General features: G+C 52.9%; 1 protein-coding gene and 2 long non-coding RNA genes across 5 annotated transcripts; 1 reads left to right on the forward strand and 2 right to left on the reverse strand.

Annotated features, from left to right (window-relative positions):
• Window positions 1-3,302: 3,302 nt before the first annotated feature.
• On the reverse strand, window positions 3,303-14,242 carry LOC123356358. Of its 2 annotated transcripts, XR_006575339.1 has the most exons (4): window positions 13,646-14,242; window positions 11,704-11,841; window positions 5,481-6,280; window positions 3,303-4,858 (listed from the first exon to the last, which is right to left on the reverse strand). It is a non-coding gene; the product is annotated as an uncharacterized LOC123356358 (long non-coding RNA). The 2 variants fall into 2 exon arrangements; XR_006575338.1 differs by lacking the exon at window positions 13,646-14,242 and having other exon boundaries at window positions 11,704-13,639.
• A 667-nt stretch (window positions 14,243-14,909) lies between these two features.
• Window positions 14,910-16,641, forward strand: HEXIM1 (HEXIM P-TEFb complex subunit 1). Its single transcript, XM_044999559.1, has one exon. The coding sequence runs from the start codon at window positions 15,234-15,236 to the stop codon at window positions 16,242-16,244; it is 1,011 nt and encodes a 336-aa protein (XP_044855494.1). The 5' UTR covers window positions 14,910-15,233; the 3' UTR covers window positions 16,245-16,641.
• A 4,786-nt stretch (window positions 16,642-21,427) lies between these two features.
• On the reverse strand, window positions 21,428-25,396 carry LOC123356357. 2 transcript variants are annotated; one of them, XR_006575337.1, is made up of 4 exons: window positions 25,338-25,396; window positions 23,456-23,612; window positions 22,973-23,106; window positions 21,428-21,785 (listed from the first exon to the last, which is right to left on the reverse strand). It is a non-coding gene; the product is annotated as an uncharacterized LOC123356357 (long non-coding RNA). The 2 variants fall into 2 exon arrangements; XR_006575336.1 differs by lacking the exon at window positions 25,338-25,396 and having other exon boundaries at window positions 21,430-21,785; window positions 23,456-24,923.
• Between the last annotated feature and the right edge of the window lie 2,047 nt (window positions 25,397-27,443).

Raw genomic sequence — 27,443 nt, forward strand, 5'->3', positions numbered from 1 at the left:
GCATCGTGTATTCCATAATATTGAACGTTGTATTCGGCAGGACGGCTGCCTCACCCTTACGACAAAGTTTTTGCAAATCAGTGTCTGACAAACTTCAGGGCATATCAGAAAACCTGCGACTGACCTTTTTTATTCGCAAGTTTAGTGCTGTCACTTAGGTACCTTCTGCACGTCCATTCTGCGGGAGGGGAGGGTACAGGGGTCTCTGCGGGGAACTGTGACTCTCCCCCACTGTGAGGTGAGCCGGGCACCTTGTTCTTTCTGCCCTGTCCCTCCGCCCCCGCCAGGCTGCGAGCTCAGGCTGCTGTGGGGCATAGGGGCACCAGTTTAATAATCCTGCCGAGGGCCCCATCAATCCTAAGGACGGCCCTGGGGGCACCAAAAAGCAGTGCCCCGGCTCGGCAGGGCGGAGCCGCCTTCCGGAGGCACCGGAGAGCCAGAGCACCGGTTTGCGGGGGCGGCGAGCCCCAGCCATGGAGGAGCCGGCGCGGCGCAGGGGGGCAGGAGCCCTGCAAAGGCGGCAACACCACTAGTGGGAAGCAGCTGCGCCCCCCACCCCTCCTGCCCAGGCTGCGGCCTTGCACCCCACTGGGGGGCTCCTGCAGGCTGCAGCAGATGCATGCGGGCAGAGGCTCCCATGCGCCCCCCATCTCCCCCCTCGCCACACTCAGGCTCTGCGACTCCTGGGCATGTGAGCTGCTGCCGGGGTGCGGGGCCCTGAGCCTGCTCCAGCTCACACTCCCGGGAGCTGCAGAGCTGGGACGGGGGGGCACGTGGGCCTCTGCCCACCTGTATCTGCTGCAGGAGCCCCCAGAAGGCAGCTCCTCTCTGCCAAGCTGCTGCAGCAGCCCAAGCCCGGCAAAACCAGTGAGTGGATTCGGGGCGGGGGCCGCCGGGGTGGGGTGGGGAGGGCTCACGGGGGGGCTGTGCACCCTCCAGGGGAGTTCAGGGGATGGGGAGGGGGGAACCTGGTCTGGGGAGAAGCCCCTGGGCACGGGGGAAAGAAGGGGCACAAGGTGGAAGATTCACCTAGGGCACAAAATATCCCTGCACCAGCCCTGCCTCCATCCCGTCCCCCCACCCCCCCCGGGCACATCGCTTCCTGGAGCGGCGCGGGGCCAGGGACGGGGCAGGCATGCAGGGAGCCTGCCCTGGCCCCAGTGAGCCCAAACCCCTCCCGCCCCCCGCCCCCCAACTCCCTGCCCTGAGCCCCCTGCCTGCACCTCGCAACTCTCCTGCACCCCACCCCCCTGCCCTGAGGCCCCTCATATATCCCGCACCCCTCCTGCACCCCAACCCCCTGCCCTGAGCCCCCTCCTGCACCCTGCACCCCTCCTGCACCCTAACCCCCTGCCCTGAGCCCCCTCCTGCACCCTGCACCCCTCCTGCACCCCAACCCCCTGCCCTGAGCCCCCTCCTGCACCCTGCACCCCTCCTGCACCCCAACCCCCTGCCCTGAGCCCCCTGCCTGCACCCCGCACCCCTCCTGCACCCCAACCCCCTGCCCTGAGCCCCCTCATACACCCCGCACCCCTCCTGCACCCCAACCCCCTGCCCTGAGCCCCCTGCCTGCACCCTGCACCCCTCCTGCACCCCAACCCCCTGCCCTGAGCCCCCTGCCTGCACCTCGCAACTCTCCTGCATCCCACCCCCTTCCCTGAGGCCCCTCATATATCCCGCACCCCTCCTACACCCCAACCCCCTGCCCTGAGCCCCCTCCTGCACCCCGCACCCCTCCTGCACCCCAACCCCCTGCCCTGGCCCTGCATACAATTTCCCCACCCTGATGTGGCCCTCGGCCCAAAAAGTTTGCCCTCCCCTGTGCTAGAACGTGGAATGTAATTATACCGTGGTCACCGTTAGAGGCCACGTCCACGCTGCGATTGGACACCCGCGGCTGGCCTGTGCCACTGAATTGTGGTGTAGCCATTTGGACTCAGGCTGGAGCCCAAGCTCTGGGACTCCCCCTGCTCCAGCCTGAGCCTGACGAGCTACAGGGTTTTAATTGCAGTGTAAACACACCCTGAGTGGCTCAGCTCCTCCTCCTCCTTGAATTCACTCCTCTGTGTTAGGTAGGAGGAAGTGGGGGGCAGCTTCCCTCTTGCGTTCGCTGGAACCGGCTGCACTAAGAAGCAGCTGAGTGGAGTGTCCCGACCCGGCGTCTCTGACCGTTGTCCCATTGTGCTATTTCGAGTGGTGTTTCCGGGGGTTGCTGAGGTCGCCCGGTTTCACGGTGTTGGGTGTTGCTGCCTCTTTGCTCCCGCGCAGCGACGCCGGGACAGACGGGACTGGTGGCCAATGAGGGCTGCCGAGCCGTTCTGAGGGGGCCGTTGGCGCGTCAGGGCGCGAGACAGGCTCAGCATGTGGCCCCACAGCACCCGGTCTGGGGTCGCTGGCTGGGTCCAGCTGCCAAAGGACCAGCATTTCCACTGTGCGGGGAAGGCGACAGCTGGAATTTTGGTTGGTTTGTTTCAATTTGGAACAGAAAATGGAACTTCCCCGTGCAACGGAAATCCCAACAAGTGTCTCTGGGGCCTGTAGCAGGGTGATCCCCTGCGCCTGCCCTGAAGGGTTAAAACAGCCCAGGAGGGGTCTGTGGCTGGGGCAAGAAGCCTGGGCTGATTGGGGAAAGCAGGCCCAGCTGTGGCCAGGTCCCAGTCAGGCCCAGCTGGCCCCTATAAGAGGCTGTGAGCCAGGAGCCCAGACAGTCTCTCTCTGGTGTAGAGGGAGAGGGGTCTGGCTGCAGGGAGCTAGAGACCGGGTACCTGAGTGGAGCAGGGCTGGGGAAAGGCAGAGGAGCTGGGGAGCTCCAGCCTGGAAAGCCCCAGGCTGCGGCCTAGCACAAGGCCAACAGGTACTGGGAGTTGCAGGGGGCAGCCCAGGGGTAGGCTGAGGCAGCAGGTCCAAATCCTCCTTGCTAGTGATGAGTGGCTGATGCTGCAGCCTGCCCCAGGGCACGGGGCTAGACAATGACTGGCAGTAGCCTGATACTGAGGTGAGGTGAGGATAGAGTGTGGGGGTTCCCCTGGGAGGGGGAGACTCTGAGAGAAAGGGGGTTACTGCTGGGGGGGGCAGCACCCCATGTAAAAGGGCACCGGGTCCAGGGAGGGACACGGTGGGCAGAGGACAGGCGGATCACCGGCCTGCAGGGGGCGCTCCAGGGCTGGAACAAGCTAATTCCCAGGAGTCACCAGCAGGAGGCGCTGCAGGGGTGAGTCCGCTCCTCCACAGGGCCCATGGATTCAGTTCATTTCAATGGCTTCGTTGTATTTTGACTTTGAACTATTGCTATAATCGATCAGACATGTACAGACTGTTAAACAGAATATTACAATGAATCTTCCAGTGCAATATAAAAGGAAAAATGAAATGAATCAAAACACCATTTTTCCCACTGAAAAACATTGATGTCAACACGTTCCCAAGAAATGTTTCTATAGCAAAACAGCGTTTTTAGACTGAAAAATGTTCATGCTCAAATGTGTCACCCACCTCGAACCCCTGGAGCTGCTTGGCTGGGTGACGGGGAAATGGACGTCCCACTGCGGCACTGTCGCAAACAGCCCTGGAGCGAAATGGTCCCTGGGCACAAGCTCAGCCAAGGAGGGGGGACTTTGGGAGGGGGAGTTTCCCTGGGAAATGCGTCTTGCATTTATATCTAGACACTTATAGTTCTTCTTTCTGCCGAGGGGCCTGGGCGTGTTTGCGCCTCCTTCCCCTGCTGCTTTCACAGAACTTTCCTCTGCTCTTTCCCACCCCTGCACTGGTTCACTTGTGCTTTGCGTCCTGCCTGCCCTGGATTCACAGAGACCTTTATCCTCCGGACTCCAGACACCACGCGGGGGGCCCCTGTCTGCCTGCCCCAGGTGATCTTTGACGCCTACTGTGTGGCCATGTAATCACAGGTGGGGTCATGGCGCAGGGGGGCTCAGCACAGGCTGGGTCAATAACCCACTTGGGGGGATGGTCTGAAGGCCACTGCTAGGTGCCCACAGCTGGCTCCCTGGCGCCACTCTCCAGCCCGGCACGTGGTCGTGTCTCCCCACTACTGTGACCCGGGGTCCCTTGCGGCCCCCACCTGGCTCTGAGGGGGGAGCCACGGCCATTCCTGCCAGGGGAGCCCTTCCCCGGGGACCATGTAGACCAAGACCTTTTATCAGCAACACAATCACTGCTGCTGAGGCTTATGGTTATATATAGTCTTTACAAATATGCAGATTAGCTCATTAATTTGCATCACAATATTGCACATGGAGCTACACAAAACACTGGGAGCCCCAAGAGCTAGTGAAAGTGTCTAGTGTTATAGGCGGGGAATGTGGCTCTAGCAATTCGAGCAGGGACCTGGGCATCAGGACTCCTGGGTTCTCTGCCCAGTGCTGCTGGAGCCCCCCTGGGTAAAATCACTTACAGGCAAACTTTCAAAAGTGGCCACTGCGTTTTGGAACCAGCCTGAGACTCTGCGGCTGCTGTTCAGAAGCACCGAGCACCCGCAGCACCCATGGACTCGTGTCTCTAGCGCCCGGACTCCAAAGCTGGGCCTGGGGTGGGTACAGAGCCCCCTGCCGCAGCAGCACCTTGGCCTGTGCACCAGGTTTGCCGCCTATAAAGCCTGCCCTGATTTCTCCTTCCCATTCAAACTCTGCTGTGACTTGTCCCCATCTCTCCCGTCAAGGCTGCCAGACTGGAGCGAGCTGCCAGTTGCTTTGTTCCCGGAGAGAACACAGGGCCTCTGTGCCCACAGCTCTGCCTCAGCCCAGTCGCGATTCCTGCTCCCGTTCATGGCACCAGCGTGACATCACATGCACACAGCCCTGCCAGCAGCGCCTGGGCTCCGCCGCAGCCATGGGCTGCTCTCCTGGAGTGCAAACAAGGTGACCTATTGAATACACAGGCACTTTGTACAGCCCCAGGCAAAGCCTGGCTGCAAGGACTGACCTCTTCCGCTCCCCGGCCAGGGCCCCTGAGCTGGGGGGCTGCTCTGGGTAACAGGAGCTACCAACAGGGAACAGCTCTTAATTCAGGGAGGGCACAACAGTGCTGGCCAGCAACAGGTACAGTGTGGCCAATCTCCCCCTCCCCCATCCACGCTCCGACCTGCAGCCTCCCGGCTCTCCAAGCCCTGGGCTCCCCCCGACCATCAGCTCTGCTCTTCTGCCACGGGGATCCCCCCAACAGCTGTGCCAAGCCCCTCACTCCCGACCCGCAGCCCCCTGCTCCTCCAGCCCAGGGCTCCCCCTGCCCCCCAGCTCTGCCGGTGCCCCTCACTTCTGACCCGCAGCCCCCTGCTCCTCCAGCCCAGGGCTCCCCCTGCCCCCCAGCTCTGCCGGTGCCCCTCACTTCCAACCCGCAGCCCCCTGCTCCTCCAGCCCAGGGCTCCCCCTGCCCCCCAGCTCTGCCGATGCCCCTCAATCCTGACCCGCAGCCCCCAGTCACTCCCCAGCTCGGCCTGACCCACAGCAGGCCTTACTTGCCCAGACCTGGGCCCCCGGCTCTGCTGAGGCACCTCAGGTCTTTTCTGCTGTTTTTGTCTTGGGTGTCGCATGACAGAGTCTGACACGTGTCCTGCGGGGCCCTGCCCCGTCATGCAGAGGAAGGTACCTGAGGAGAGTTGGCAGGTGAACCCCATGGCAACATGTAACCATGGGCCCTGGGTCTGTGCCCAATTCCTCCCAGCCCCACCCTAGGTGACCTCCCATGAACCCCACCTGCGACCCGACCCTGGCCTGCCAGCATGGGCGGAGCTCTCGTCTCCTCCCGTCCCTGGTGCCAATGTCTGTGGCTGGGAATCCGCTGGCTGCCTGGGGTGGGGAGGAAATGGGGACTTGCCTGGGCATTCCCCAAAGGGGCCCTGCTCGCCCTCACCGCGGGCATTGCTCGTATCCCGGTGGCAGAACAGCCCCTCCGAGTGACACGTGTGGAGGCTGGGCACAGAGGCAGCTCTGCCATAGGCACTGCGGCTGCTCGCTCACCACAGGGGTTTGTTCCCTCCGTCTCGGGGTGAACTCCTGCCCAGGGGCAAAACTCCCCGATTCAGTGTGTCGTACCCCAGGCCAACCTCAAACATTCAACAATCAGGTGCCAGCCCCAGCCCCACCCCGCTGCGTCATGGGGTTCCAGCAGTCAGGTGGGCCCTGTTCCTTCGCCTTCCAGCTTCGGAGCCTTTGGGGTCACGCCGGGGTCTCCACGACAGTGAGAGCTAGAAACGTCCTTTTCCTCTCGCAGCACCACAGGGCTCCAGGCTCTGAGGCTTTAAGTAAAAGACCAACTGTCCTGACACCTGCAATAAAACCAGGAGAGTTGGCAACAGGGCCTGGCTGGCTCTCTGGCCAGGCCTGGGCTCGGCACTTATGGGCCTGGCTTTCAAAAGAGCTCAGCTCCCCCCACGCAGCACTGCTGCAAATCCCGCCCGGCCAGGCAGCTGGACGGTGGCAATTCGGGCGGTTCTGCCTCGCTGGCTGCGGGACTGTGCAGCGCCAATGCAATGAGCCCAGGTCGTGGCCAGAGGCGCTGCTGAAATACAGACAATTGCACCTTCCTGACAAAGACACTATTTCCATACCTCCACCCCTGCCCCCTCCCCTCCGCCCCACATGGCGCCCGATGGAAACTGTCTCCAGCTCCCTTACTCTAGGGCCGAGGTCTCTGCGGTGGCCCTGCCACTGGCCCATGTGCTCATGTAAGTAAAGCCTGTCCCATAATGCACCTGCAGGAGGAGGCCAAGTTAAGGTTCCACAGGCCGCCTGAATTCTGGCATTTCCTCCTGTGTGAGTGCTTAACTGTGCAACCCCAACACTCCTTTCACCTAGGGCTTGTGGATGTAATTACACGAGCCCGTCACTCAGTGTGTGCGTGTGTGTGTGTGTGTGCTCATGAGCCTCTTGCTGCGTGTGTCTGAGATATTATCCGTGTGCGTTTGCATGCGAACCTCTCGCTCGGTGTGTGCGTGAATTTGCACATGTGTGTGCATTTTAGGTAGCTCCTCCTCTCCCTTGTGCTCCAGCCCAGGAGGGAGCTGGGCGCTGAGTGTCCCAGCCCGTGCCCCGTGAGGCAGGATGGAGCCGCGTGGGAATGCAGGAGGGGTAGGGAATTGCAGTGGCCTGGGGACGCCTGTGCAGAACCTGGCCCTGCTGGAGACAGGCCAGGATTTCAGTGCCACTTCTGCACACAGATTCCCAGTCCGTTCTTTCCCAAAGGTCTGTAGGGAAAGGGGCCCTGGAAAAGTCCATCTGCATGGAGGGCTGCAGCCCTGGTGCCCCACGTGCTTAGCAGTAGGGGGCTGGGAATGAGAAGGCAGCTTAGGCTCAGCAAGTTGCACTGGAAAGTTTGTTTCTCAGGAGCTCCGTGGCTCTGACGGGCGCGACTGCCAGCTCCAGTGCTTGGAAGCGCTGAGCTTAGCCGGGCCGCAGCGCAGCCAGAAGGATCACCTGGCAGAGAGGGGCTTCGGCTCCACTGGATCTTCCCAAGCTCCTGGTGTCTCCTCTGGGCATGCAGAGAGGGGAAAAATACCCAGAGCCATTCACTGTCCCTGTGGCGAGGCTGCTTTCCTGAATGATCACGCGCTGTCTCTAGACTCTGCACCATGGTACAACGCAAGCCGAGGGATCCCGTTGCTGTGTGGCGTGGCCTATGCTCCCTGCCCAGCAGGGCATTAGAAGTGGTAAATAATGCTGAGGACAGGGCAGTTATCCATGGCGATCTGGACTACCTGCTAAGCCGGGCTCATTCACAGAAAACACATTTTAATGCGGCCAAATGCAAAACTACACATCTAGGTACAAGGAATGCGGAATGGGGGACTGTACCCGGGAGCGCAGGGACTCTGAAAAAGATGGAGGGGTCGTAGTGGACAAACAACTGACCATGTGCAATGCTGTGGCCACCTGGGCTAATGGGATCCGTGGCTGTAGAAAGGGGAGTCGTGGATGAGATAAGGGAGGTGATTTTGCCTCCGTATACGACATCGCACCCTGGAATCCTGCATGCTGCAGTTTGGGTGTCCATGTTTTTTTAAAGGATATTAAAATTGGATAGAGCATAAAGAGCCACAACCATTATCTGAGAGCTGGAGAAGAGACGCAAAGCGCTCTGTCTGGGAGCACCCCAAGAAGAAGATTGAGAGGGGATTTGACTAGAGAGTATAAGAACCTTCCTGGGGAGAGAGTGCCAGGTACTACAGGGCTTTAATCTAGCAGAGAAAGGCTGGACGCTGAAGCCAGACAAGTGGACGTTAGAAATACGGCAGTCACACACTTTGATTAGTGAGGGACCAAACCACTCAGGGAAGTGGGGGATTCTCTGTCTCTTGATGTCTTCAAAACAAGACTGGCTGCCCTGGAGCTGGAGAAAGTCGCCTCTTTCTCTGGCCAATGCAGAGCTGCACGTCCCAAATTCCCTCTACCCCCTCTTCTCACCCCACTGCCCTTCTTCCCCCCACAGCCACCACCTCACCTTACATGTGCATCTTCTCCAGGGTCCAGGCACCTACTTCGTGGAGCCAGGCCTGCGCAGCTCCGCTAATTAGGTGGGCGGCCCTTCATTCTCTCATGTGCAGCCCCCCAGGCGCGCACCTTAGAGGGAACTATCTGCAGATCACCTGAATGGAGCTCGCGGACCACTGGTGGTCCGCGGACCACAGTCTGAGAGCCTCTGCCTTAGGCCCGTATCATAGAACTGAGAGGGACCTTGAGAGGCCATCTAGTCCAGCCCCCGCACTCGTGGCAAAGTACGTGTGTGCTGCGATGCCAAATGTACCCCCCAGCCCCACGCTAGGGCCCTGGCTCCCCAAACGAGGCCTGGAGGGAGCCAGGCACCTCGGGAAGGGTTTTCAGAAGCTGGCAAGCTGAGCAGGGAGCTGCCTGTTAGCCTGGCGGACAATGCCAAGGAGAGGGGCTCAGGCCTGGTGCACTTGCCGATGGGACTCCCCCTGCCCCGGATCCTGAGCCACAAACCCTGTCCTAGCCGTGCCCTAGCAGCCCAAACCTTCTCTCGCGCCTGCTCCCATTCAGTGTTTCCCTGGGCCCTGGCTGTCCCCACACTTAGAGGTGGGCTAGATCCAGCCCCTCTGCTCTAGGGTCTGACAGGTCTCAGCGGTTAGGGTGCTCAGAGCACACCCACAAGCAGTGCTTGAACGATGGGAGCATGGGGGGGGGGGTTACTGCTGTTTGGGGCTAGCTCCCTTCTGCCTGACAGGGCCGGCTTTAGGCCAATTCAACCAATTCCCCCGAATCGGGCCCCGCGCCTAAGAGGGCCCCGCACCCAAGCCCTGCCAGTGCGCTGTACCGGGGTGGCCCAGCTTCCCCAGGAGGCAATTTAAAGGGCCTGGGGCTCCCAGCAGGGACTGGAGCCTCAGGCCCTTTAAATTGCCACCAGAGCCCCACTGCTGGAGCCCTGGGGGCTATTTAAAAAGTCTGGGACTCCCCTTGCTTCTACTGGCCCTTTAAATAGCCTGGAACCCCGCCGCTTCCCCAGGACTCCCGTGGCTATTTAAAGGGCCGGGGTGGTAGAAGCAGGGGAGCCCCAGGCCCTTTAAATAACCCCCAAGTCCTGGGGTAGCGGGGGGCTCCAGTTGCCTCTGCTGCCCCAGTCCTTTAAATAGCCCCTGGAGCCCTGCCACTTCCCCAGGGCTCCCATGGCTATTTAAAGGGCTGGGGCAGTGGAAGCAGGGGAGCCACGGACCCTTTAAATAGCCCCTGAGCCCCGGGCGGCTGCTGCTGCTACCCTGGTGAGGGAGGGGAGAGGAGGAGGCACTTACCATACAGGGTGGGCTGCACCCCCTGTACCCACACCCCCTGCCTGCACCCAGCCCCTGCCTGCACCCAGCCCCGCACTCCCTGCCCTGCCTGCAGCCAGCCCCTGCCCGCACCAGCCCCGCACCTCCTGCCCTGTCTCCAGACAACCCCGGCTGCATGCCCCTGCCTGAAGCCAGCCAGTCCCGCACTCCTCTGTCTCCAGCCCTGCCAATCCTTGCCACACCCCCCTGCGGCCCTGCCTGAAGCCAGCCAGCCCACCCCACATCCCCCTGTCTCCAGCCAGCCCCGCACCCCTTGCTCTGCTTGCAGCCAGACCCTACCTCCAGTCAGCCCCTGCCCTGCCTCCAGCCAGCCCCATGTCCACTGGTGCCCTGCAGTTCCCAGGGCAGTAACCCTGCACACCTGCTTCAATGAGAGGGACAGGGAACAGCTGGGACCCACACCTGTGCACACCCTAGGGTGACCAGACAGCAAGTGTGAAAAATTGGAACAGGGGTGGGGGGTAGTAGGATCCTATATAAGAAAAAGACCCCCAAATCGGGACTGTCCCTATAAAATCTGGACATCTGGTCACCCTAGCACACCCCCAGGGAGTGGTGGGGACCCACACATGTGAAACAGAGCTCAGTTCTAGTTCAGGCCCATCTTTTTAAAAAAGAAGTTTAGGTAGGGTTAACGTACATCCGTATTTTCCCGGACATGTCCAGCTTTTTGGTTCTTAAATCGCCATCCGGGAGGAATTTTTAAAAATACGGACGTATGGTAACCCTATTGGTACAAAAAAATACATACTGTGGCACATCCCTTAAAACAGAACTTTTTACAGGGAACTGGTTGCTAAGAAATGAAAGGCTTTTTTTAACTTTTTTTTTTTAAGTCATCCCTGCCGGGGCCCCGCCGAAAATGTTCGAATTGGGCCCCGCACTTCCTAAAGCCGGCCCTGCTGCCTGATGGCCCCCTTCCTTCTCACTGGGGCTTAAATTAAAGCTACTTGACATCAGGGTCTCCCTACTTCTTCCCCACAATTCAAGCGCCGCTAACAGGATCGGGCCCTGCTGGCAATACCTGCCTCCCCCTTTAACTGAAGAATCCTGCTTTGGGGCCTGTGGAGTGGGGGCTCGAGCGAGGGCACCGAGCTGCCCATTGGCTGTGGGGTGGTGTCAGGGCTTCGGTGCCTTAACAAATACCAACCCGTGGAAAAATAGGCACCATGGGGATTGAGGCGCCTGTGGGGCTAGGTGGCAGCTGAGAGGCGGTTTTGAGAATGTCAGTGGGGCCTAAGGAGGCAGATCTGACCTTGATCTCTCTGTGCCTCGTCCGCCCCACCTGTACAATGGGGTCACAGCCCTGCCCGGCCTCCCAGGGAGTTGTGAGGATAAATGCATGAAGCCTGTGGGGGACTCAGAGCCTCTGGGAATGGAGGCTAGAAACATCGCTAAGCTAGCTAAACAGAGCGGGCGCGGCCTGGCTGCACAGGCCTCCTGGCTCTGTGGGGCTAGAGAATCTGATCCTCAGCTGCATCTGATCCAGCCAAACGTTGGGCAAGCACCCGTCCCTTATTTTAAGGCACATCCCTTGACCATTTTAAACATTAAATTGACGCTTGTGATAGTTGCATTGTACATGAGGGCAGCAGAAACGTCCACTTGACAGACAAATACATGACAGGCTCAGGGGAATGGCGGATCCCTAACTGACCTTGAAAATAAGGGTTGGTGCTTATTTTTCATGTTCTTTCCCTTATTTCCATCCAGCAAAGCCGGTCCCCCTACCCGGACTAGTCACCAAAAGAGGTCATGTGACCAGAAACTGTCAGAGGCCGCCTGGCCGTTTTCAGACTCGAGGCCTTGGGCCATCGCTGCGGGAGCTGCCATTTTCCTTCCCAGCGGAGGTTCCTCTTTGGTGAGCTGTTGCTGTGGTTATAACCACTCTTAAAACCCCTAGGACGTACCTTGCAACAAATGAGAGCGGCTCCTGTTTCCTCCTGCAGCCAGATACTGAGCTGCATTTCCGGTGCTTTACCCTTCATCTTCAGACTGACAAGTTGGCAGCTTCCTGTCTGATTGTGAACTAGTCTCGTCTTTTCTTACTGTATTGGAAGAAAGTGTGTGAGTAGCTGAGTCTTCACTGTCATGAGATGAAATCACTAGAGTCTCTTTTGTGCTGCACTGGAGTTTTCCCTTCAGATCAATTGTAAAGTGAGAACGAACATATTCCCTCTTCAGCTCATCACTTGAAGGTGCAGCTTTAGGCTTGAGGCAGAGAGACATTTTACAAGCAGTGACCTTGTTACACCTTCTTTAAGCAATTTCTTTAAGGTGTTTTGCAAAAGGCTCGCTAAACCAGCCCAGTAAGTACACACAGAGCAGACAAATGGGGAGACATGATTCTGCTCTGACCTCTGACACTGATTCACTGTATAACCTTGGGAAAATTGTGTCGCTTCTCTGGGCCTCGGTTTCCCCAATAGATAAGATGGGGGATAATAAGATTTACCTCCTTCATAGGGATGTTTTGAGGCTCAAAAATAACACTGGCAGCTGAAATTAGGTCCCAAAGTTTGATTTTTGTAGAAACAAGCCTTTACAAAACTGAAAAGTAAGAGAAATGAAAAGGAAATAATTTCTTTAAAGCTGTCCCACACACACAAAGGGCTGCAGGACTTGAATGAAATGAAAAACAAAACAAACACCAAAAACTGTATAAAAAGTAAAAATAAAAATAAAATTACATTTTTTTTCAAATTCATTAATTGAACATGTAATTGATAGCATGGGTGTTAATCTGAGAGTGGTTCTCTTGTTAATTAAGCTTTGTTAAAGTGCTTTGAAAGGTGTTATAGTAAAAATATTTGCCTTTCTCGAGCACTTTCCAGCCAAGAATCTCAAAGAGCTTTATGGAGCCTCCCAACTCACCCTGTGTGGTAAGTAAATATTACAATCCCCATTTTACAGTGTGGAAACTGAGGTACAGATAGGGTAAGCTTACACAGTAAGAAAATGGCAGTCAAGATTAGACCCCAGAACTCCAAATTCCATGCTCTGACCACTAGACCACGCTGCCTCCTTAACACAGCACAAATGCACTTCCATGCACATGACTCTTCCTCAGGATTTCTTTAACAGAATTGCTGGCTTGTTAAAGGCAGGGGGATTTTTGTGTACTCTCAGCCTGGAACTATACCAGGAGTAACCCACTGGCCATCCAAGAAAGATGTAGAGATTTAGCCAGCTGCTCTGACTTCCAAAATTTGCAGGATGCAAAACAGACCCAAATGTAATACATGAAAGAGAGGGGGAAACACTTCCATTGCCTTCATGCAGTTTGCAGAATAAAGTGACAAGCCCAGGCCCAATCCACTTTCATTATCAGTGAAAGATCCCTGGTTCCTCTAATTCTGGGGGGTATGGAGGGGGGATTGAGTGAAGGAAAGAGTCCTGGTACTTCTAATGGAAGGTCAGATTAAGCCTGGCATTTTAATTCTAGCGCTACACATGCTAGCGTCCAATGGGCATCTAGGCCGAGATCTCTGATTGCAATGGAAGTTAGGAGCCTAAATACCTTTGAGGATCTTGGCCTTAGCCTCTGCAACATTGACAACTGCCCTGGACACTTTCCAAGAGACAGTGGTGTGTGCCCCATATGATTTGCAGGACACCAAGCAGCAGCAGACCTGCCCCCGTAGTACTGCTGCATTTTGAGATGTTCCCTCTTTCTCAGTTCCCCGTACAGAATAAGACAGCACAGAGTTGTGAGGTTCTGAGCTTGCATGGGATTTAGGAGACCTTGATTTCACATGCTTGTGACCAGGTCTGTGTAGGCCACATTTGTCTGATCAGCCATGTCAGATGCATGGGCAGCCCAGCAGTCAACGTATATTAGGTGCTCCCCACCTGATCCACAAAAGAGGTGTTTGTTAAAGCTGGTTCTGTGTTTAGCTCCAGAGGCCCGTTTCTATCCCTGTGGTGTGCTGAGATGGCACACACTCGGCTCTTTCCTCCGTGACTCATTTCAGAGCCCAGAGCCAGAGCTTGCAGTGGAGGTTTGCTGTTCGTCCAGGGAAGGTGTGTGGGTAGGGAGTGGGGAACACAAGCTATCCTCCTGCAGCGCTGAAGCTCGTGACAGTGCCAGGGGACGAGTTGGCACAGGCTAACCCCATGCAGTGTGCGTGAGGGGTGGGATTTACACCCCTAGCCCCATTTTACAGATGGGGAAACTGAGGCCCAGCGAGGGCAGGGAAGTGAGCCAGGACTGGAACTCAGCAGTCTGGGTTCAGAACCCAGCTCTGAACACTGGGACTTGCCCCTCCTAGAGAGACCCCAGGAGTCCGGGCTCCTCTCCTAGCACAGCTCTGTGCCTGCTGCAGCCGCTTGGCCAGTCGTGGGGGACGGGGAGGCTGCGAGGAGAAGGAGACACTGTCCCTTTAAGATGGGACTTGTTTCTCTCGCTCTGGTTTGTTTACATCTTCCTCCGCTCCGATCACGGTCTCATCACAGTCACCTTACATTTTACGCAGCTCCCAATCCCTGGTGTCCTTCCGCCTCCCACGCGTGTGTCGCTTTTAGGCCCCTCTCGTTTCCAGTCGGAATTCACCCCCAACCCCCACGCTGCGACTGAGGGGAGAAAGTGGCCCAATCCACAGTCTCATCCGCTCAACCCACGAAGCCATCCAGGACTACTTTGGATTGTACCATTCCTCGTCATGGGGAGGAAAGATAGGACATTCCGCGACACACACACGGAGAGAAAGGGGACCGTACGGCTACTGACTTTTGTCCTTAGCGAGCCCCTTGAAGGTCGCTTGGAGCCGTTCACGTTTAAGACCCCTGGAAAAACAATGGTAGAGACCAAGTGCTACCCCTACTCTCTCATTGGTCTAGCCGCAGATGAAGGACCAATGGTTTTCCCGAAGAAGCCTCGGAGGCCAATGGGTGGTACTGTGGTCTTAGCCACGCCCACTGCTCTAGCTGATTGGGCGCAGCAGAGGCCCCGCCGCGCCTCTGGGAACCGTAGTCGCTCCAGCAGGCTCGGGCCAGGGAATCGATCGGGACGGGAAACCACAAATCCCAGCATACGCCGGGGCGCGGGGTGGGCAGCGCGCTTGCGCGGAGTGGGGCGGGGTCTGGTGCCTTTATATAAGGCGAGGCAGCGGGCTGCAAGCTGCAGTTGGGAGTGAGGAGCGCTGGGGTCGGGAGGCGGAGCTGCGGGAAGAGGCGGGGCTGGGCGGCGGAGGAGGAGGCTGGCCCTGAGATGAGTGTGCCAGGTCTCGGCGCAGCAGCAGCAGCCAGGCAGCGGCCCGCTCCGGGGCGGGACTAGAAGCGTTAACCCCTTGGTGGCCGCGGACGCGTTAACCCCTTGGGGCCCGGCGCGGACTGACTCCCCGCGCCGCCCGCTCCAGATGCGCCGCGGGGAGAGCGCTCGGCCCTGAGCCCCGCCTGAGGCGCCGAGCCCCGGCCCGCGAGCAGCAGGAGCGGCCCGGCCATGGCTGACCCGCAGCCGCCGTCCGGCCCAACTTCGGCCGCGGAGCCGGCCGGGGAGTGTCCGGCGAGCGGAGCCGAGCAGCAGCAGCAGCAGGCGGCGGCGGCGGCTGGCAGCCCGCGGGCGGCGGAGAGCGCGTGTCAGGCTTCCCCGCCCGCCGGGGCACGCCAGGGCGAGGGCCGCCCGGAGGGAGGCGGCGAGCAGGCGGAGGGCGGAGAATGGGCAGCCGGGGAGGGGCAGCCTCCCGCGGACGGACAAAGAGCCGGGCCCCCGCCGGCCGCGCAGGGCCAGGGCCAGGGCTGGGCCGGGCCGGGGGGCCACAGGGACCGGCCCCCCGTGGGGGGCGAGGAGGAATGGCGGCAGCGGCAGCTGGGCAAGAAGAAGCACCGGCGGCGCCCCTCCAAGAAGAAGCGGCACTGGAAGCCCTATTACAAGCTCACCTGGGAGGAGAAGAAGTTGTTCGACGAGCGGCAAAGCCAGCGGGCTTCCCGGCTCAGGGCGGAGATGTTCGCCAAGGGGCAGCCGGTGGCGCCGTACAACACCACCCAGTTCCTGATGGAGGATCACGACCAGGAGGAGCCGGATCTTAAGACTGGCCTCTACCCCAAGAAGGCGGCAGCCAAGTCAGATGATACCAGCGAGGAAGACTTCCTGGAGGAGGCAGCAGACGAGGACGGGGGCAGCGACGGGATGGGAGGCGACGGCAGTGAGTTTCTCCAGAGGGATTTCTCAGAGACTTACGAGCGGTACCATGTGGAGAGCCTGCAGAACATGAGCAAGCAGGAGCTGATCAAGGAGTACTTGGAGCTGGAAAAATGCCTTTCCAGGATGGAAGATGAGAACAACAGGCTGAGGCTGGAAAGCAAAAAATATGGGGGGGACTCCGCAGAGGATCCTAGGGTAAGAGAACTAGAGCTGGAACTGGACAGGTTGAGAGCTGAGAACCTGAAGCTGTTGAAAGAGAACGAACTTCACAGACAACAGGAGAAATCGCTTTCCAAGTTTGGAGAGTGAAACTTTTGGGGGGGTGGGGGGGGGACTTTTTACATTGATGGAATGTAACATTATATACATGTGTATATAAAAGACAGTGGATCCTTTTTATGATACATAATCAGAATAAACCACAGCCTTGTATTGTTTTTGAAGCTATAGCTATAGTGTAGTGTGTGTTCTGTTAACTATGTGCAACTGAGAATTCCCCCCCCTTAAGATAGATGTGACTCCAGGGGAGGGGTGTGTCTTTTTGATGTGCAAGTAAATTTGACTCAACTTATGATGCATTTTATGTTTAAACCAAAAGGGGAAAAAATCCAGGGGGAGGGAAAAAACCTAGGGAATTGTAAATCAGCCAAATTCTGAAAACAATAAAATTCATTATAGAGTTCTAATAAATTTAATTACTTGTAAATGGAACCGTTTCAGTGTGATTTCTAGAAGAATATTCAAAATAGCATTCTCCTAGGTGGGAATATGTTTTGAATAATTAGTGATTTGTATTTTTAAATGGCTTATTGCCTAATATAAAATCAACAGAACTAAGGCTTAGACTTAATACTTTTGCATCTCTGGTCCCTGCAGCCTACAGAACTTCCTATTTCCAATTCTAAACCACTAACACTCTAATGTAAGTGGGTTAATATAAACCCATTTTGTGTTGTGGTGGCTTAGCAAATATTTTTGCTGTAACAAAAGTAAATGCAGCTGGGTTGGTGGGCAAGTGGTGGGTTCTTTACTTTGCTTCTACTTTATCATGTTTTTGTAGTAGTCATCACTTATTCGAACAAAAAAAATTACACTAACGTTGGCCTGCTTTAAGTTTCAAGGATAGTTCTGAATGTCTATTCTCATCTTTCATCTGTCTAGAGCTGCTAAGAACCTAAATAAGCACTGCCTACAATTTGTTTGTGTTTATAGGCACCTTGATATTTTTAATATACTTTAAACTGCAGAACAGAAGTCTGATCCTTTAAATGCTTAGTAAAATTGTGCAAAACCTTTAGGAATTTTAATGTACAGAAATGTGACCCACAAGTGATGGGGATAAGGTAGATCTGAAATTTTTTGCACGTTTATGTAATCACAGGACATTCTCTCAGTGCACAGACTAGTGAGATCTCCTTCACCCTAAAAGACAATCTGGTGTGGATAGTACATGCAGCCATCCTAACCCATAATAAAGCCATAACTAGTAGCCATTTAAACATATGCAATTTTCAATTCCTCAACCTAATACTGAGTGACTATTTCTACCAATTTTGATACTAGCCTGTATGTAGAATTTACCCAACCCTATCTAGTCAGTGTCTGAGCAGCAGCTGGGCTTAAACTACAATATGCAAGTGGAGCAAGTTAGATTCACCAGCTAAAGGCAATTACAGTTGGGATGGGCAGCACAAGTAATCCACATTTCAAATAGAAATGTACATATTAGTCCAGGGAATCTGCAACGGCTGGCTATGCAGCAACCTAGGGCCTCCAATACTAAGGATCAAGATGGATTTTAACTACATGTTCCTTGCAGAAATTCTGCTTTAAGGCAGGTATTGCTATCCATTCTTAACTTTGGAAAGAAAAAACAGAAAACATTAAAGATCTAGTTGTAGTAAATAGGTTTGTCTTAATTTTCTTTCCTTCTGCTATGACATTAGTCAGCAGAGTCGGGCTGGTGCACTATAGCTTCAGTTGTAGAGAAGGAAGTCTGGTGTGAAGGAGGCACCACAGACCATAATATCAGCCTTCTGTAGGGTAAGACTGGCAGAATTCAACAGCAAGGAATGAGTTAATTCCAAGTACAAATGAAATTCTCTCCAAGGAATATAAATACTATGGTTTTAAACTTCCACTATTCTTTCAAGTACTTTGTATGTAATATTTCCATATTTAATTTTTGAATTATAAAACATGCAAGATTGTGTTTGTATAGCATTTTGGAGGATGGAGGGTAAGGTACAGAAAAGGGCAACAATAATGATTAGGGGTGTGGAAAAGCTGCCATGAGGCTAGATTAGTAAGACTGGGGCCTTTTCATCTTGGAAAAGAGATGACGGAGGGAATAGATCTATAAAATCATGACTGGTGTGGAGAAAGTAAATAAGGAAGTATTGTTTACTGGTAACAAAAATTAGGGGTCACTAAATGAAATGAATAGGCATCAGGTTTAAAACAAACAAAAGGTATTTTTTAACATGATGCACAGTTAACCTGTGGAACTCCTTGCCAAAGGATGTTGTGAAGGCCCAGACTATAACAGGGTTCAAAAAAGAAGTGGATAGGTCTATCAATGGCTAGTAGCCAGGATGAACAGGGATGATGGCCTTAGCCCAGAGTGGGCAAACTACAGGCTGTGGGATTACCACCCCTGTGGCGCTGCAGGCCCTGTGCTGCTCCCAGAAGTAGCCAGCACCATGTCCCTGTGGCCCCTAGGGGATGGGGGTGCAGAGGGCTCCATGTGCTGCCCTCACCTGCAGGCACCACCCCCCACAGCTCGCATTGGCTACAGTTCCCCATTTCCAGCCAATGGGAGCTTTGGGGGAGGTACCTGCAGGTGAGGGCAGCATGCTGTGCCCTCTGTCTCTCCTCCCCCAGTGGCCACAGACACATGGTGCAGGCCTCTTCCAGGAGTGGGGCAGGCAGAGAGCCTGTCTTAGCCCCACTGCGTGTCGCTGCCACCCCAGAGTGGCTCCAGGTAAGCAGCACCAGGCCACAGCCTGCACCCTAACCCCCTGCCACACCTCTCCTGCACCCCAACCCCTGCCCTGAGCCCCCCCTGCACCAAGTTCTCTCCTGCACTCCACACCCTTTTGCACCCCAGCCTCCTTCCCTGAGCCTCCTCATACACTCCACATCCCTCCTCTGCCCCAACCCCTTGCCCTGAGCCCCTTCCTGCACACCGTTCCCCAGCCCTACATTCATAGACCTGCATGGAATTTCCCCACCCAGATGTGGCCCTTGGGCCAAAAAGTTTGCCCACCCCTGCCTTAGCCTCTGGTTGCTAGACGGTGGGAATGGGCAAGGGATGGATCACTCTGTGATTAGCTGTTCTGTTCATTCCCTCTGGGGCACCTGGTATTGGTCACTGTCAGATGACAGGGTACTGGGCTAGATGGACTTTAAGTCTGACCCAGTATGGTGGTTATGAGAAGGAAAATAGCAGATGTGCATTATTGCACCGTAACCTCAACATTTAATATTGGCACTTCAACTTATAGCAGGGGTCAGCAACCTTTCAGAAGTGGTGTGCAGAGTCTTCATTTATTCACTCTAATTTAAGGTTTTGCATGCCAGTAATACATCTTTAATGTTTTTAGAAGGTCTCTATAAGTCTTTAATATATAACTATTGTTGTATATAAAGTAAATAAGGCTTTTTAAATGTTTAAGAAGCTTCATTTAAAATTAAATTAAAATGGGGAGCCCCCCGGACCGGTGGCCAGGACCCGGGCAGTGTGAGTGCCACTGAAAATCAGCTTGCATGCCCCCTTTGGCACACATGCCATAGGTTGCCTACCCCTGACTTACAGTAATATACCACCATGAAGCTTAGTTTCTAACATTAACGTGAGAAATGTAATTACATATGAAGAAATGTTTAGTCAAGTGTCACAGCAGTGGCTATCCCAAATATAAAACCACTTCTCTTGTCTAGTCTACACTATACTACAACCCACATTCACTGGCACACATTTCCACAAGCTAGTTCAAACACTCAACAAATGTCTGTTCCAGGACATTTACAAAGGTGTTAGCAATTCTCCAAATCAATGTTTTGTTTTAATCAGTGGTTTCCACATGGGATTGAGTTTTGGGACCTCAGGAGTGATTTACTGGAAAGGTGAGAGTAGGGTTATTTCTAATCACTTTTTAAGAGAGATTTCCAGTTAGAAGAGTCTTCCTTCAACTCTCTTGTGTTTATACCTGTTAACCTGCAGCACATCAGACAATCCTAGGTGATGGAACATGCTGCAGAGACAGACTGTCCCCACAACAGGGTTGGCAGGTTAGAGAGAGGTAGGCTTCCCTCCACCTCCTCTCCCCCCCCACCCCTTGGCCTCTCACATTAAAGGGCTTTGGCAATCAGTAGAAGATCTGGTAACTGACAGGCAGATCATCTTAAGTTGCAGAACACCAGTGCAATACACACTCTTGGGCTCATCTACTAGAGCCAGGCCTCTACATTATGCATCTGCTGCATCTGTGAACTTTTTGTCTAGATCCAGCTAGAGTGAAGAGTAGTCCAGACTGGCAGTGCTAAGCACATGCCCCACTGTGGCCAGATCATCTGAGGGGAACAGGTGCAATCTTCTTGGTAGCCAAAGATGAAAGTAAGTGCTTTGAGGGTTGCAGCTATGTCACGGGGGGTGCAGGGATAGCGCAATGGTTTGAGCATTGGCCATCTAAACTCAGGGTTGTGAGCTCAATCCTTGAAGGGGCTACTTAGGGATCTGGGGCAAAAATCTGTCTAGGGATTGGTCCTGCTTTGAGCAAGGGGTGGGACTAGATGACCTCCTGAGGTCCCATCCAACCCTGATAGTCTATGAATCTATATCAAAGGCACTAATAAGTATGGTTTGACCTAAGGCACCATGGGCTTAACTTGAAGAGGGCAGATATGTCCCCAAAGGGTAAGGCAGTGGTGCCTGCCAGTTCTTTGAAGTGTTTCCCTCTAACTAGTTGTTTGCACCAAGTATCCTTTATGCAGGCTCCAATTTCTTCACTTCACTAAGATCAAGGAGACTGCACTAGAAAATAAATCTGTATAGCAGTGGCATGCTGCTGGCATTGCAGCCACTGTCATCTAAATATTACCTACTGGTTGTACGTAGATGTTAAACAACAGTGCTGACAGGTTTCAGCCTTATGAGACTCTGCATGTCAAAGTTCTCACCCATCATGACTCTGGGGTCTGCTGGAAAGGAACACACTTGCAGCAATTCTGTTTGCTCCTGCCAGAACAAACAGGCAGGATGATCAAAATATACTTCAACTTTATAGCAGCCAATTACAAGAGCCTGAGAATAAGGTTTGTACATGATTTGTAAAAAATGGATCTCTGGACTGAGAATGTTTAAACTTATTTCATTGTGAGGTTTTTCCACTTGCTAAAAATAGAACTGTTGGAATACTTTCTCTTATTTTAGGCACAAGATGAAGAAACAGCTGATCCCAGAAATGCAAAATTATATAAAAAAAGAGATACTATCAAATCCTGTTACAACTGGTCTCCTTTTTAATGTGGGTGGAGAGCAATGCATCAGCAGGATGCTGATTCATTTTGCTAGTTGTAATGCTGTAAAGAGTAACTATACACTCCATGTTACTATCTGATACAAAAGAAAAGGGTTTAATTCTGATATTGAACAGATCCATAATTACTTGCATAACATTTTTCTTTATATTTAACAAGTGTGGCAAGTATCAGAGTAACAACCATTCCTGTGGTCTGGAACTACAGGAGTTCTCCTCCTGGATTAATAGGTCTAAATGAGAGTGGTGGCAGAGGGCAATCTTTGCAGGTCTTTCTGGAACACATCCCTTGGAATAGTGTACTCATTCCCTTCAGGAAAAAGTGAGAACAGCAACCACTGGTTAAAAACAACATCTGAATAGGGAGGAAACTGTAATGCTATCATCTGAAAACTGCTTCTTTATCAATGAACAGTGTATCAAATGTGTTGAAATGCTCAACCCATATATACCCCTAACAGTGCTAAGAATGAAAACTAAAAGGTGTTTCTGAAGCATAAAATGGGATCATTACTAGATCACTGAGAACACTTGAGTTCTAGGGAATATATATTTTACTAGGATGGCATGGCAGTATGCCCTGTAAGCCACTCATCTCAATGTGGATCAATTTTTCATATACAGTGCAATGGAGAGACTCAGAATGGAAAACAATGTTTGGTCTTGTCTACACACAGAATTTGCACCAGTTACACTTCATTTCTTTAGATTAATAGAATATCAGGATTGGAAGGGAGGAGGTCATCTAGTCCAACCCCCTACTCAAAGTAAGACCAATCCCGAGACAGATTTTTGCCCCAGCTCCCAAAATGGCCCCCTCAAGGATTGAACTCAACCCTGGATTTAACAAGCGAATGCTCAAACCACTAAGCTATCCCTCCCCCAAACAGTAACAAAGACTCTGCGTGCCCTGACAATTAAATGTTGCAACATAATAATACCCCAGCAGCCTTTAAAAAACCAAACAGACAGACAGGGACAAGTAACTAAGTAAGCCGGTCATCTACAAAAAGCTCCCTTCCAGCTCCCATAACTCTGGGAACATACCCTGAGTCCTCTCCAAAAAGCCCCATCAAACAGATGGCTTCAGCAGTGTGGTGAGGTCACCAAATTTGGGCTATTTTGGACTGAGGGGAGCAAGTTCTAGGGCCCTGATTGAGAGCACAATCCCCTATCTTAATCAATTTAGTTACCAGTGCAAAACCTGGTGTGGATTAGTTTAAACTAATCAATGTGAGTGCTGACACTCAAAGTTGCACTAGTTTAACTAAATACATTTAAAAATCACACCTTTAGTTAAGCAACTTTTGATATTTAAATCAGGCCTCAGTTTGGTTTTTAAATGGTTTTAAAACCGTCATTAGCATAAACCTGCAGCTAAATGAAAACAGAGCTAAATTAAATATAAATGGGTATTAAAAAAAAGTCATATGGGAAGATGGTTATACACCTGGACAGTTAGAAAAGGGGGTAAGCCATGATTAATAAAAGCCAAACCTTTATATAAACTGGTGAAACAGCATGGAAGCAAAATATTCTTTGACTCCAGAGTAATGCAAGCAAGGAATTTTCTGCAGGAAATTGTCTCCGCTCAGTTTGATCTTCCCAGTGTAAAAGATCCTTCATCACTCCTGTTGCACATTTTGTAAAACAGTTTTCAGTAAAATGGCAGCACTCAATCTCAGGGTATACCTGATGATACTGTTGGGCAGGTCAGCATTATACTCATTCCACAGGTAGAAGAAACTGTGGCTAAGGCCCAGATCCACAACGGTGGAAGTTAGGAGCCTAAATGCCTTTGTGGAGCTTGTCCAAAGTTGCACAGTGAGTCTGTGAAAAAGTCAGAAATACAACCCAGATTCCCTAGTCCCCAGTCATACACTTTAAGCAGTATCCGTATATGTTAAATACATTAAAAAGTGAACCATACCTTTCATGTACCACAGCATTGGGACATTACCCATGCATCAAGATACTTACCATACACACTGTCACAATTCCCACTGCTCATCAGGACGCTGGACCTGTTTGTGCCATCTCAAGAACTGCCTTCCATGCCACCTCTATTGTCTTGAGGTTTGCACATGAGGAACACGCTGCTCACTTATTTTGGGTCTCTACAGTTCCTTTCTAACAGCTAAAGGAATGAAACTAATCACTCATTTATCAGGGTATTTCAACAACTAGTTGAAAAGTTACCAGTCGAGCCCTAGCCCTTGAGACAGGCAGGTACTTTTAAAAAAATCTCTACAAATGGCACACTGACAGCTGTTGCCTCACTTCACAATAGCAGCAGAGAGGAGGCCACATTAAATGAGACCCATTGGGTTCAGCAAGTGAAAATTCCCTGGGGGAATTTGGGGTGTGGTATGGTTTAAATGCATAAAATAAAGGATTATAGTCAGGGATCACTTTCCAGCCTAGAAAATTATACTGTATAATAAAGTACAGTAGAAGCATGGAAAATAGACATTTTCTAGGAAAATGCAAGTTATTGTACCAAATGTTCACTCAAAATAAAATTAGATCTTCCTCTCAGTTATGTCCACGTTTAGTTTCTGATACAAGACTAACTTTGTATTAATTGTCTGATCTCAGAGTCAGATAAGTATTTAGAAATTAACAGAAAAATTATGTAAAATTTCAAAAAATTAGTTTTTCCTAGAAACTATTTACTCTAATTTCTATACAGTATTAAAAATAAGCATGCACCAGGGATTGTGTTTTGAGAACTCTATCATCAGGTATTTGGGTAACTGTATGGATGTTTGTATTTGAGTACCAACACTAGTTCAAATTCTGCTCACTTACACCGGTGTCCATCTGGAGTAACTCTCTTGCAGTCAATGAAGTTACTTCAGATTTACACTGGGGTAAAAGATCTGAATTTGGCTTTCAATTACAAAAATATAACCCACACATTAAAATAATAGTTGTATTCACACTGGATTTTTTTTATCACCTCTATTTTTACACATAGGGAGACTGAAGCCCAGAAGTCCCAGGATTGCAAAAGATTAAAGTACAAGTGAATGGTAAGGCCCAGATTTCACATCTCCCGACTCCCAAGCCCGTATCCACCCAAAAGAAACAAGTTTCACTTGAGTTTAAAAGCTACTGTGGAGTCTTAGCAAATCAGCCATTACTTTTGAACACGAGTGTAAGGAAGAGAGCTGTATTGTACTTTGGAGTCTAAGTACTTTTCAGCTAAGTGATTATGCAGCAGCAGAACTGCATTAGTTACTTCCTCCGCAAACATGTCGTCTCTTTGATGTGTTACTGAAATAGGCACGGACTGGCAGGTGTCCTTAACCCAGGAGACAAGAAATGCCCAATGGCCGAGGATTGTAAGGGCCTTTCACGACCCTCCCAGCAGGGCTGAGCTAGGCTAGGGCCTTCTGGGGGAATGGGAAGCCCCGTGGCGCTGCTCCCGGTTCGTGCACCGCCCCCCAGGCACCCGGCTGTGCCCTGCGCACGTTACACGGCCCACAGGGGGCTGGGTTCAGCCTAGGGGAGGGGGAGGCGAGGGGCGGCCCACGGCTGCTGCGACCCTTCGGGGTCTCGCTTAAGGCTCGGGGTCAACCCGGCCGGTTGCACGAGCTGCCCCCTCGGAGGTCGGGACCCCGGGCGCGCGGGGCTGTAAGCGCGTGGGGAGGCGCGTCCCCGAGCCCGGCCCCCTCCCGAGGCCAGGCCAGGCCGGCCCGCCCGCCGGGGGCTCGACCTCTGGGCTCGCCTCCCCGTCCGGCTGCGAGGCGCAGGACGAGCCCCGGGGCTCCCGCTGTGCGGAGGGAGGCGCAGGGCCACGGGGCTCCGCGTGCCGCGCTAGCAGGGGTGAGGGCCCGTGAGGGGAGCCGCCGCTCACCGCGGCCAGCGCCGCGCCCCGCCCCGCCGGCTCCTGGGCCGGGCCGGCCCAGCCCGCCACACAAAATGGCCGCCACCTCGCTCGCCCGGCGGCTACGGCAGTCCAAGTCGGAGCGGTCTGCTCGCCCAATCAGCCTTCGCCGTCGGGATGATTGGCGGCAGACCCTCAGACCAATGGAAAAAGCGTTCACGGGGGAACGCGCGTAAGGCCAAGAGCGCTGCCGCAGGGGCTTGTGGGAATTGTGGTCCACCGTGAGCGAACGCGCCCGCGAAGTTGAATAGGACGTAGGGCCAGGAAGGGACTATCAATCCCGTGAGGCACCGCTCCGGCCAGCGGTCGCTTCTCTCTCCTAGCGGACGAGCTGCGGTTTCTCCCAACCATGGGGGCGGGGACAAGGGCAGGGGGGCGGTGGGGCTGCACCTGGCGGGGGGGGCAGCAGATAGGTTAGGGCCGGTGATGAGCTGACACAGCCATCAGCTGTTCGCCCCTCCTCACAGGGCACATGCGTCCCCTTGCAGGCGCCTTAACCCTGTGCTAACCTCCCCATCGCAGTGTGCAGGCGAGCCCCATAACCCAGTGCACACACCCTGCCATCTCCTCCAGTGTCCTCATGTCATCTAAATACACCTGCACAATGCAAGACTTAACCTCTTGCCATTTGCAGGCATTGCCCCTAAGTATCCCCCCCCCCCCCCAGACGAGTCCTCCAATGTCATCCTTTAATCCTGCACAATGCACGGGGTTTCCATTTGCCATCTGCAGCCTCTCACTCCCCAAATGTAATTTGATGTAAACGTCTCTGAAAAAAATGCAGCAGTGTTCCCTAGCAATTTGCAGTCTACTTCCTGCAAAATAAATGTCTCAAACCTTTTTGCCCAGATAGAATTGATTAAAATATACCAGAAAAATGCTTGAGTTTTCTTGTTGCCATTTTGAAGCAGTTTGTTCAAAATAATCCCCAAATCTATTTCAAAAATATATTTCCATCAAACAGTTACAGATCCACAAAGCACAAGTTTTCATGTTCAGTTTGCAGCCTGCCCCCACTGGGAATGTAGTTGTTTGAAGGAAATACATATGCAATAATGCACTAAGCATAATGGTTTTAATTAGCCGCATCTGCAAAATGCATGACTTTTTCTAATGCTGTATGGCTTGCAATTGCCTGTAGCCATTTTTCCTCCTCAAAAGCAAAGAGGTGGTGAGAATGTTGCCTCAGTTTGCAACAGCCAAAACTGTGAAGGCTCCGTCCAGCCAGTAGTCGTAGAGACTGAGGAGTGACTTTTAAAAAAAACAGAAACATGATCTTACACATTTTGGAAAACAGCACAGAACTGGGGCTGCTATTTTGTAGACCTACGGCAGACTCTCTAGCTCACTTGGGAGGGAATCATTTCATTTTGGATGCAGTTTTTCTTGGGAGGAAGGGATGTGTTTAATGAGACATTTAAAATTTCGCTTTGTGTTTTTCCCAAACTTGTGTGGAACGTCACGGTTTGATGATCCCTATTTTCCTTGCCCGCAGAGTAAGACCTGCAGCGGGAAGCTTAGCTGGATCTTAGGCCCTCCCTTTTGTTGCAAACTGCAGGCACTTAACTCTTTGATGTCTTTCTGTTATTTAAAGATGTTACTAGCAAACGTTAAAGTTCCCAAATGTAGGTGTGCCTTAGAGAAAGAAAAATGTCTCCCTCTCCTAGCAGAAATGGACAGGTACTAATGGTGCTCTTTTTCTGCCCATTTGTTAAATACTGACAGTGTGCTTGGTGCTGTACAGACGTTAAAAAGGAAGGCATGATTTTTGCTCCAAAGAGTTTATAGTCTAAGCCCCAATCCTGCAAACTGCTGCCTTTGTGGACACAGGGGTCTGCCTTTATGGAGCAGTCTGCAGGATCGGTCCCTTTACAGACAGCAGAAGAATGCACTGTGACGGTCAAAGAAACTAGGAGACCGGGGGCAGTGATTTAATTTCACAAATTTTCCTAGTGTTTCTCCTGTTGTTACCAGATGCAGTGTTGCCTGCCTTGATAATCCATCTGCTAAACAGCCTTGGTGGCTGATCCAGGGTTATCATAAACTGCCTCAGATGTGGTGCCATTATTGTCAGTC

This window comes from Mauremys mutica, chromosome 25 (genome assembly GCF_020497125.1).
Source record: "Mauremys mutica isolate MM-2020 ecotype Southern chromosome 25, ASM2049712v1, whole genome shotgun sequence".
NCBI lineage: Eukaryota > Metazoa > Chordata > Testudines > Geoemydidae > Mauremys > Mauremys mutica.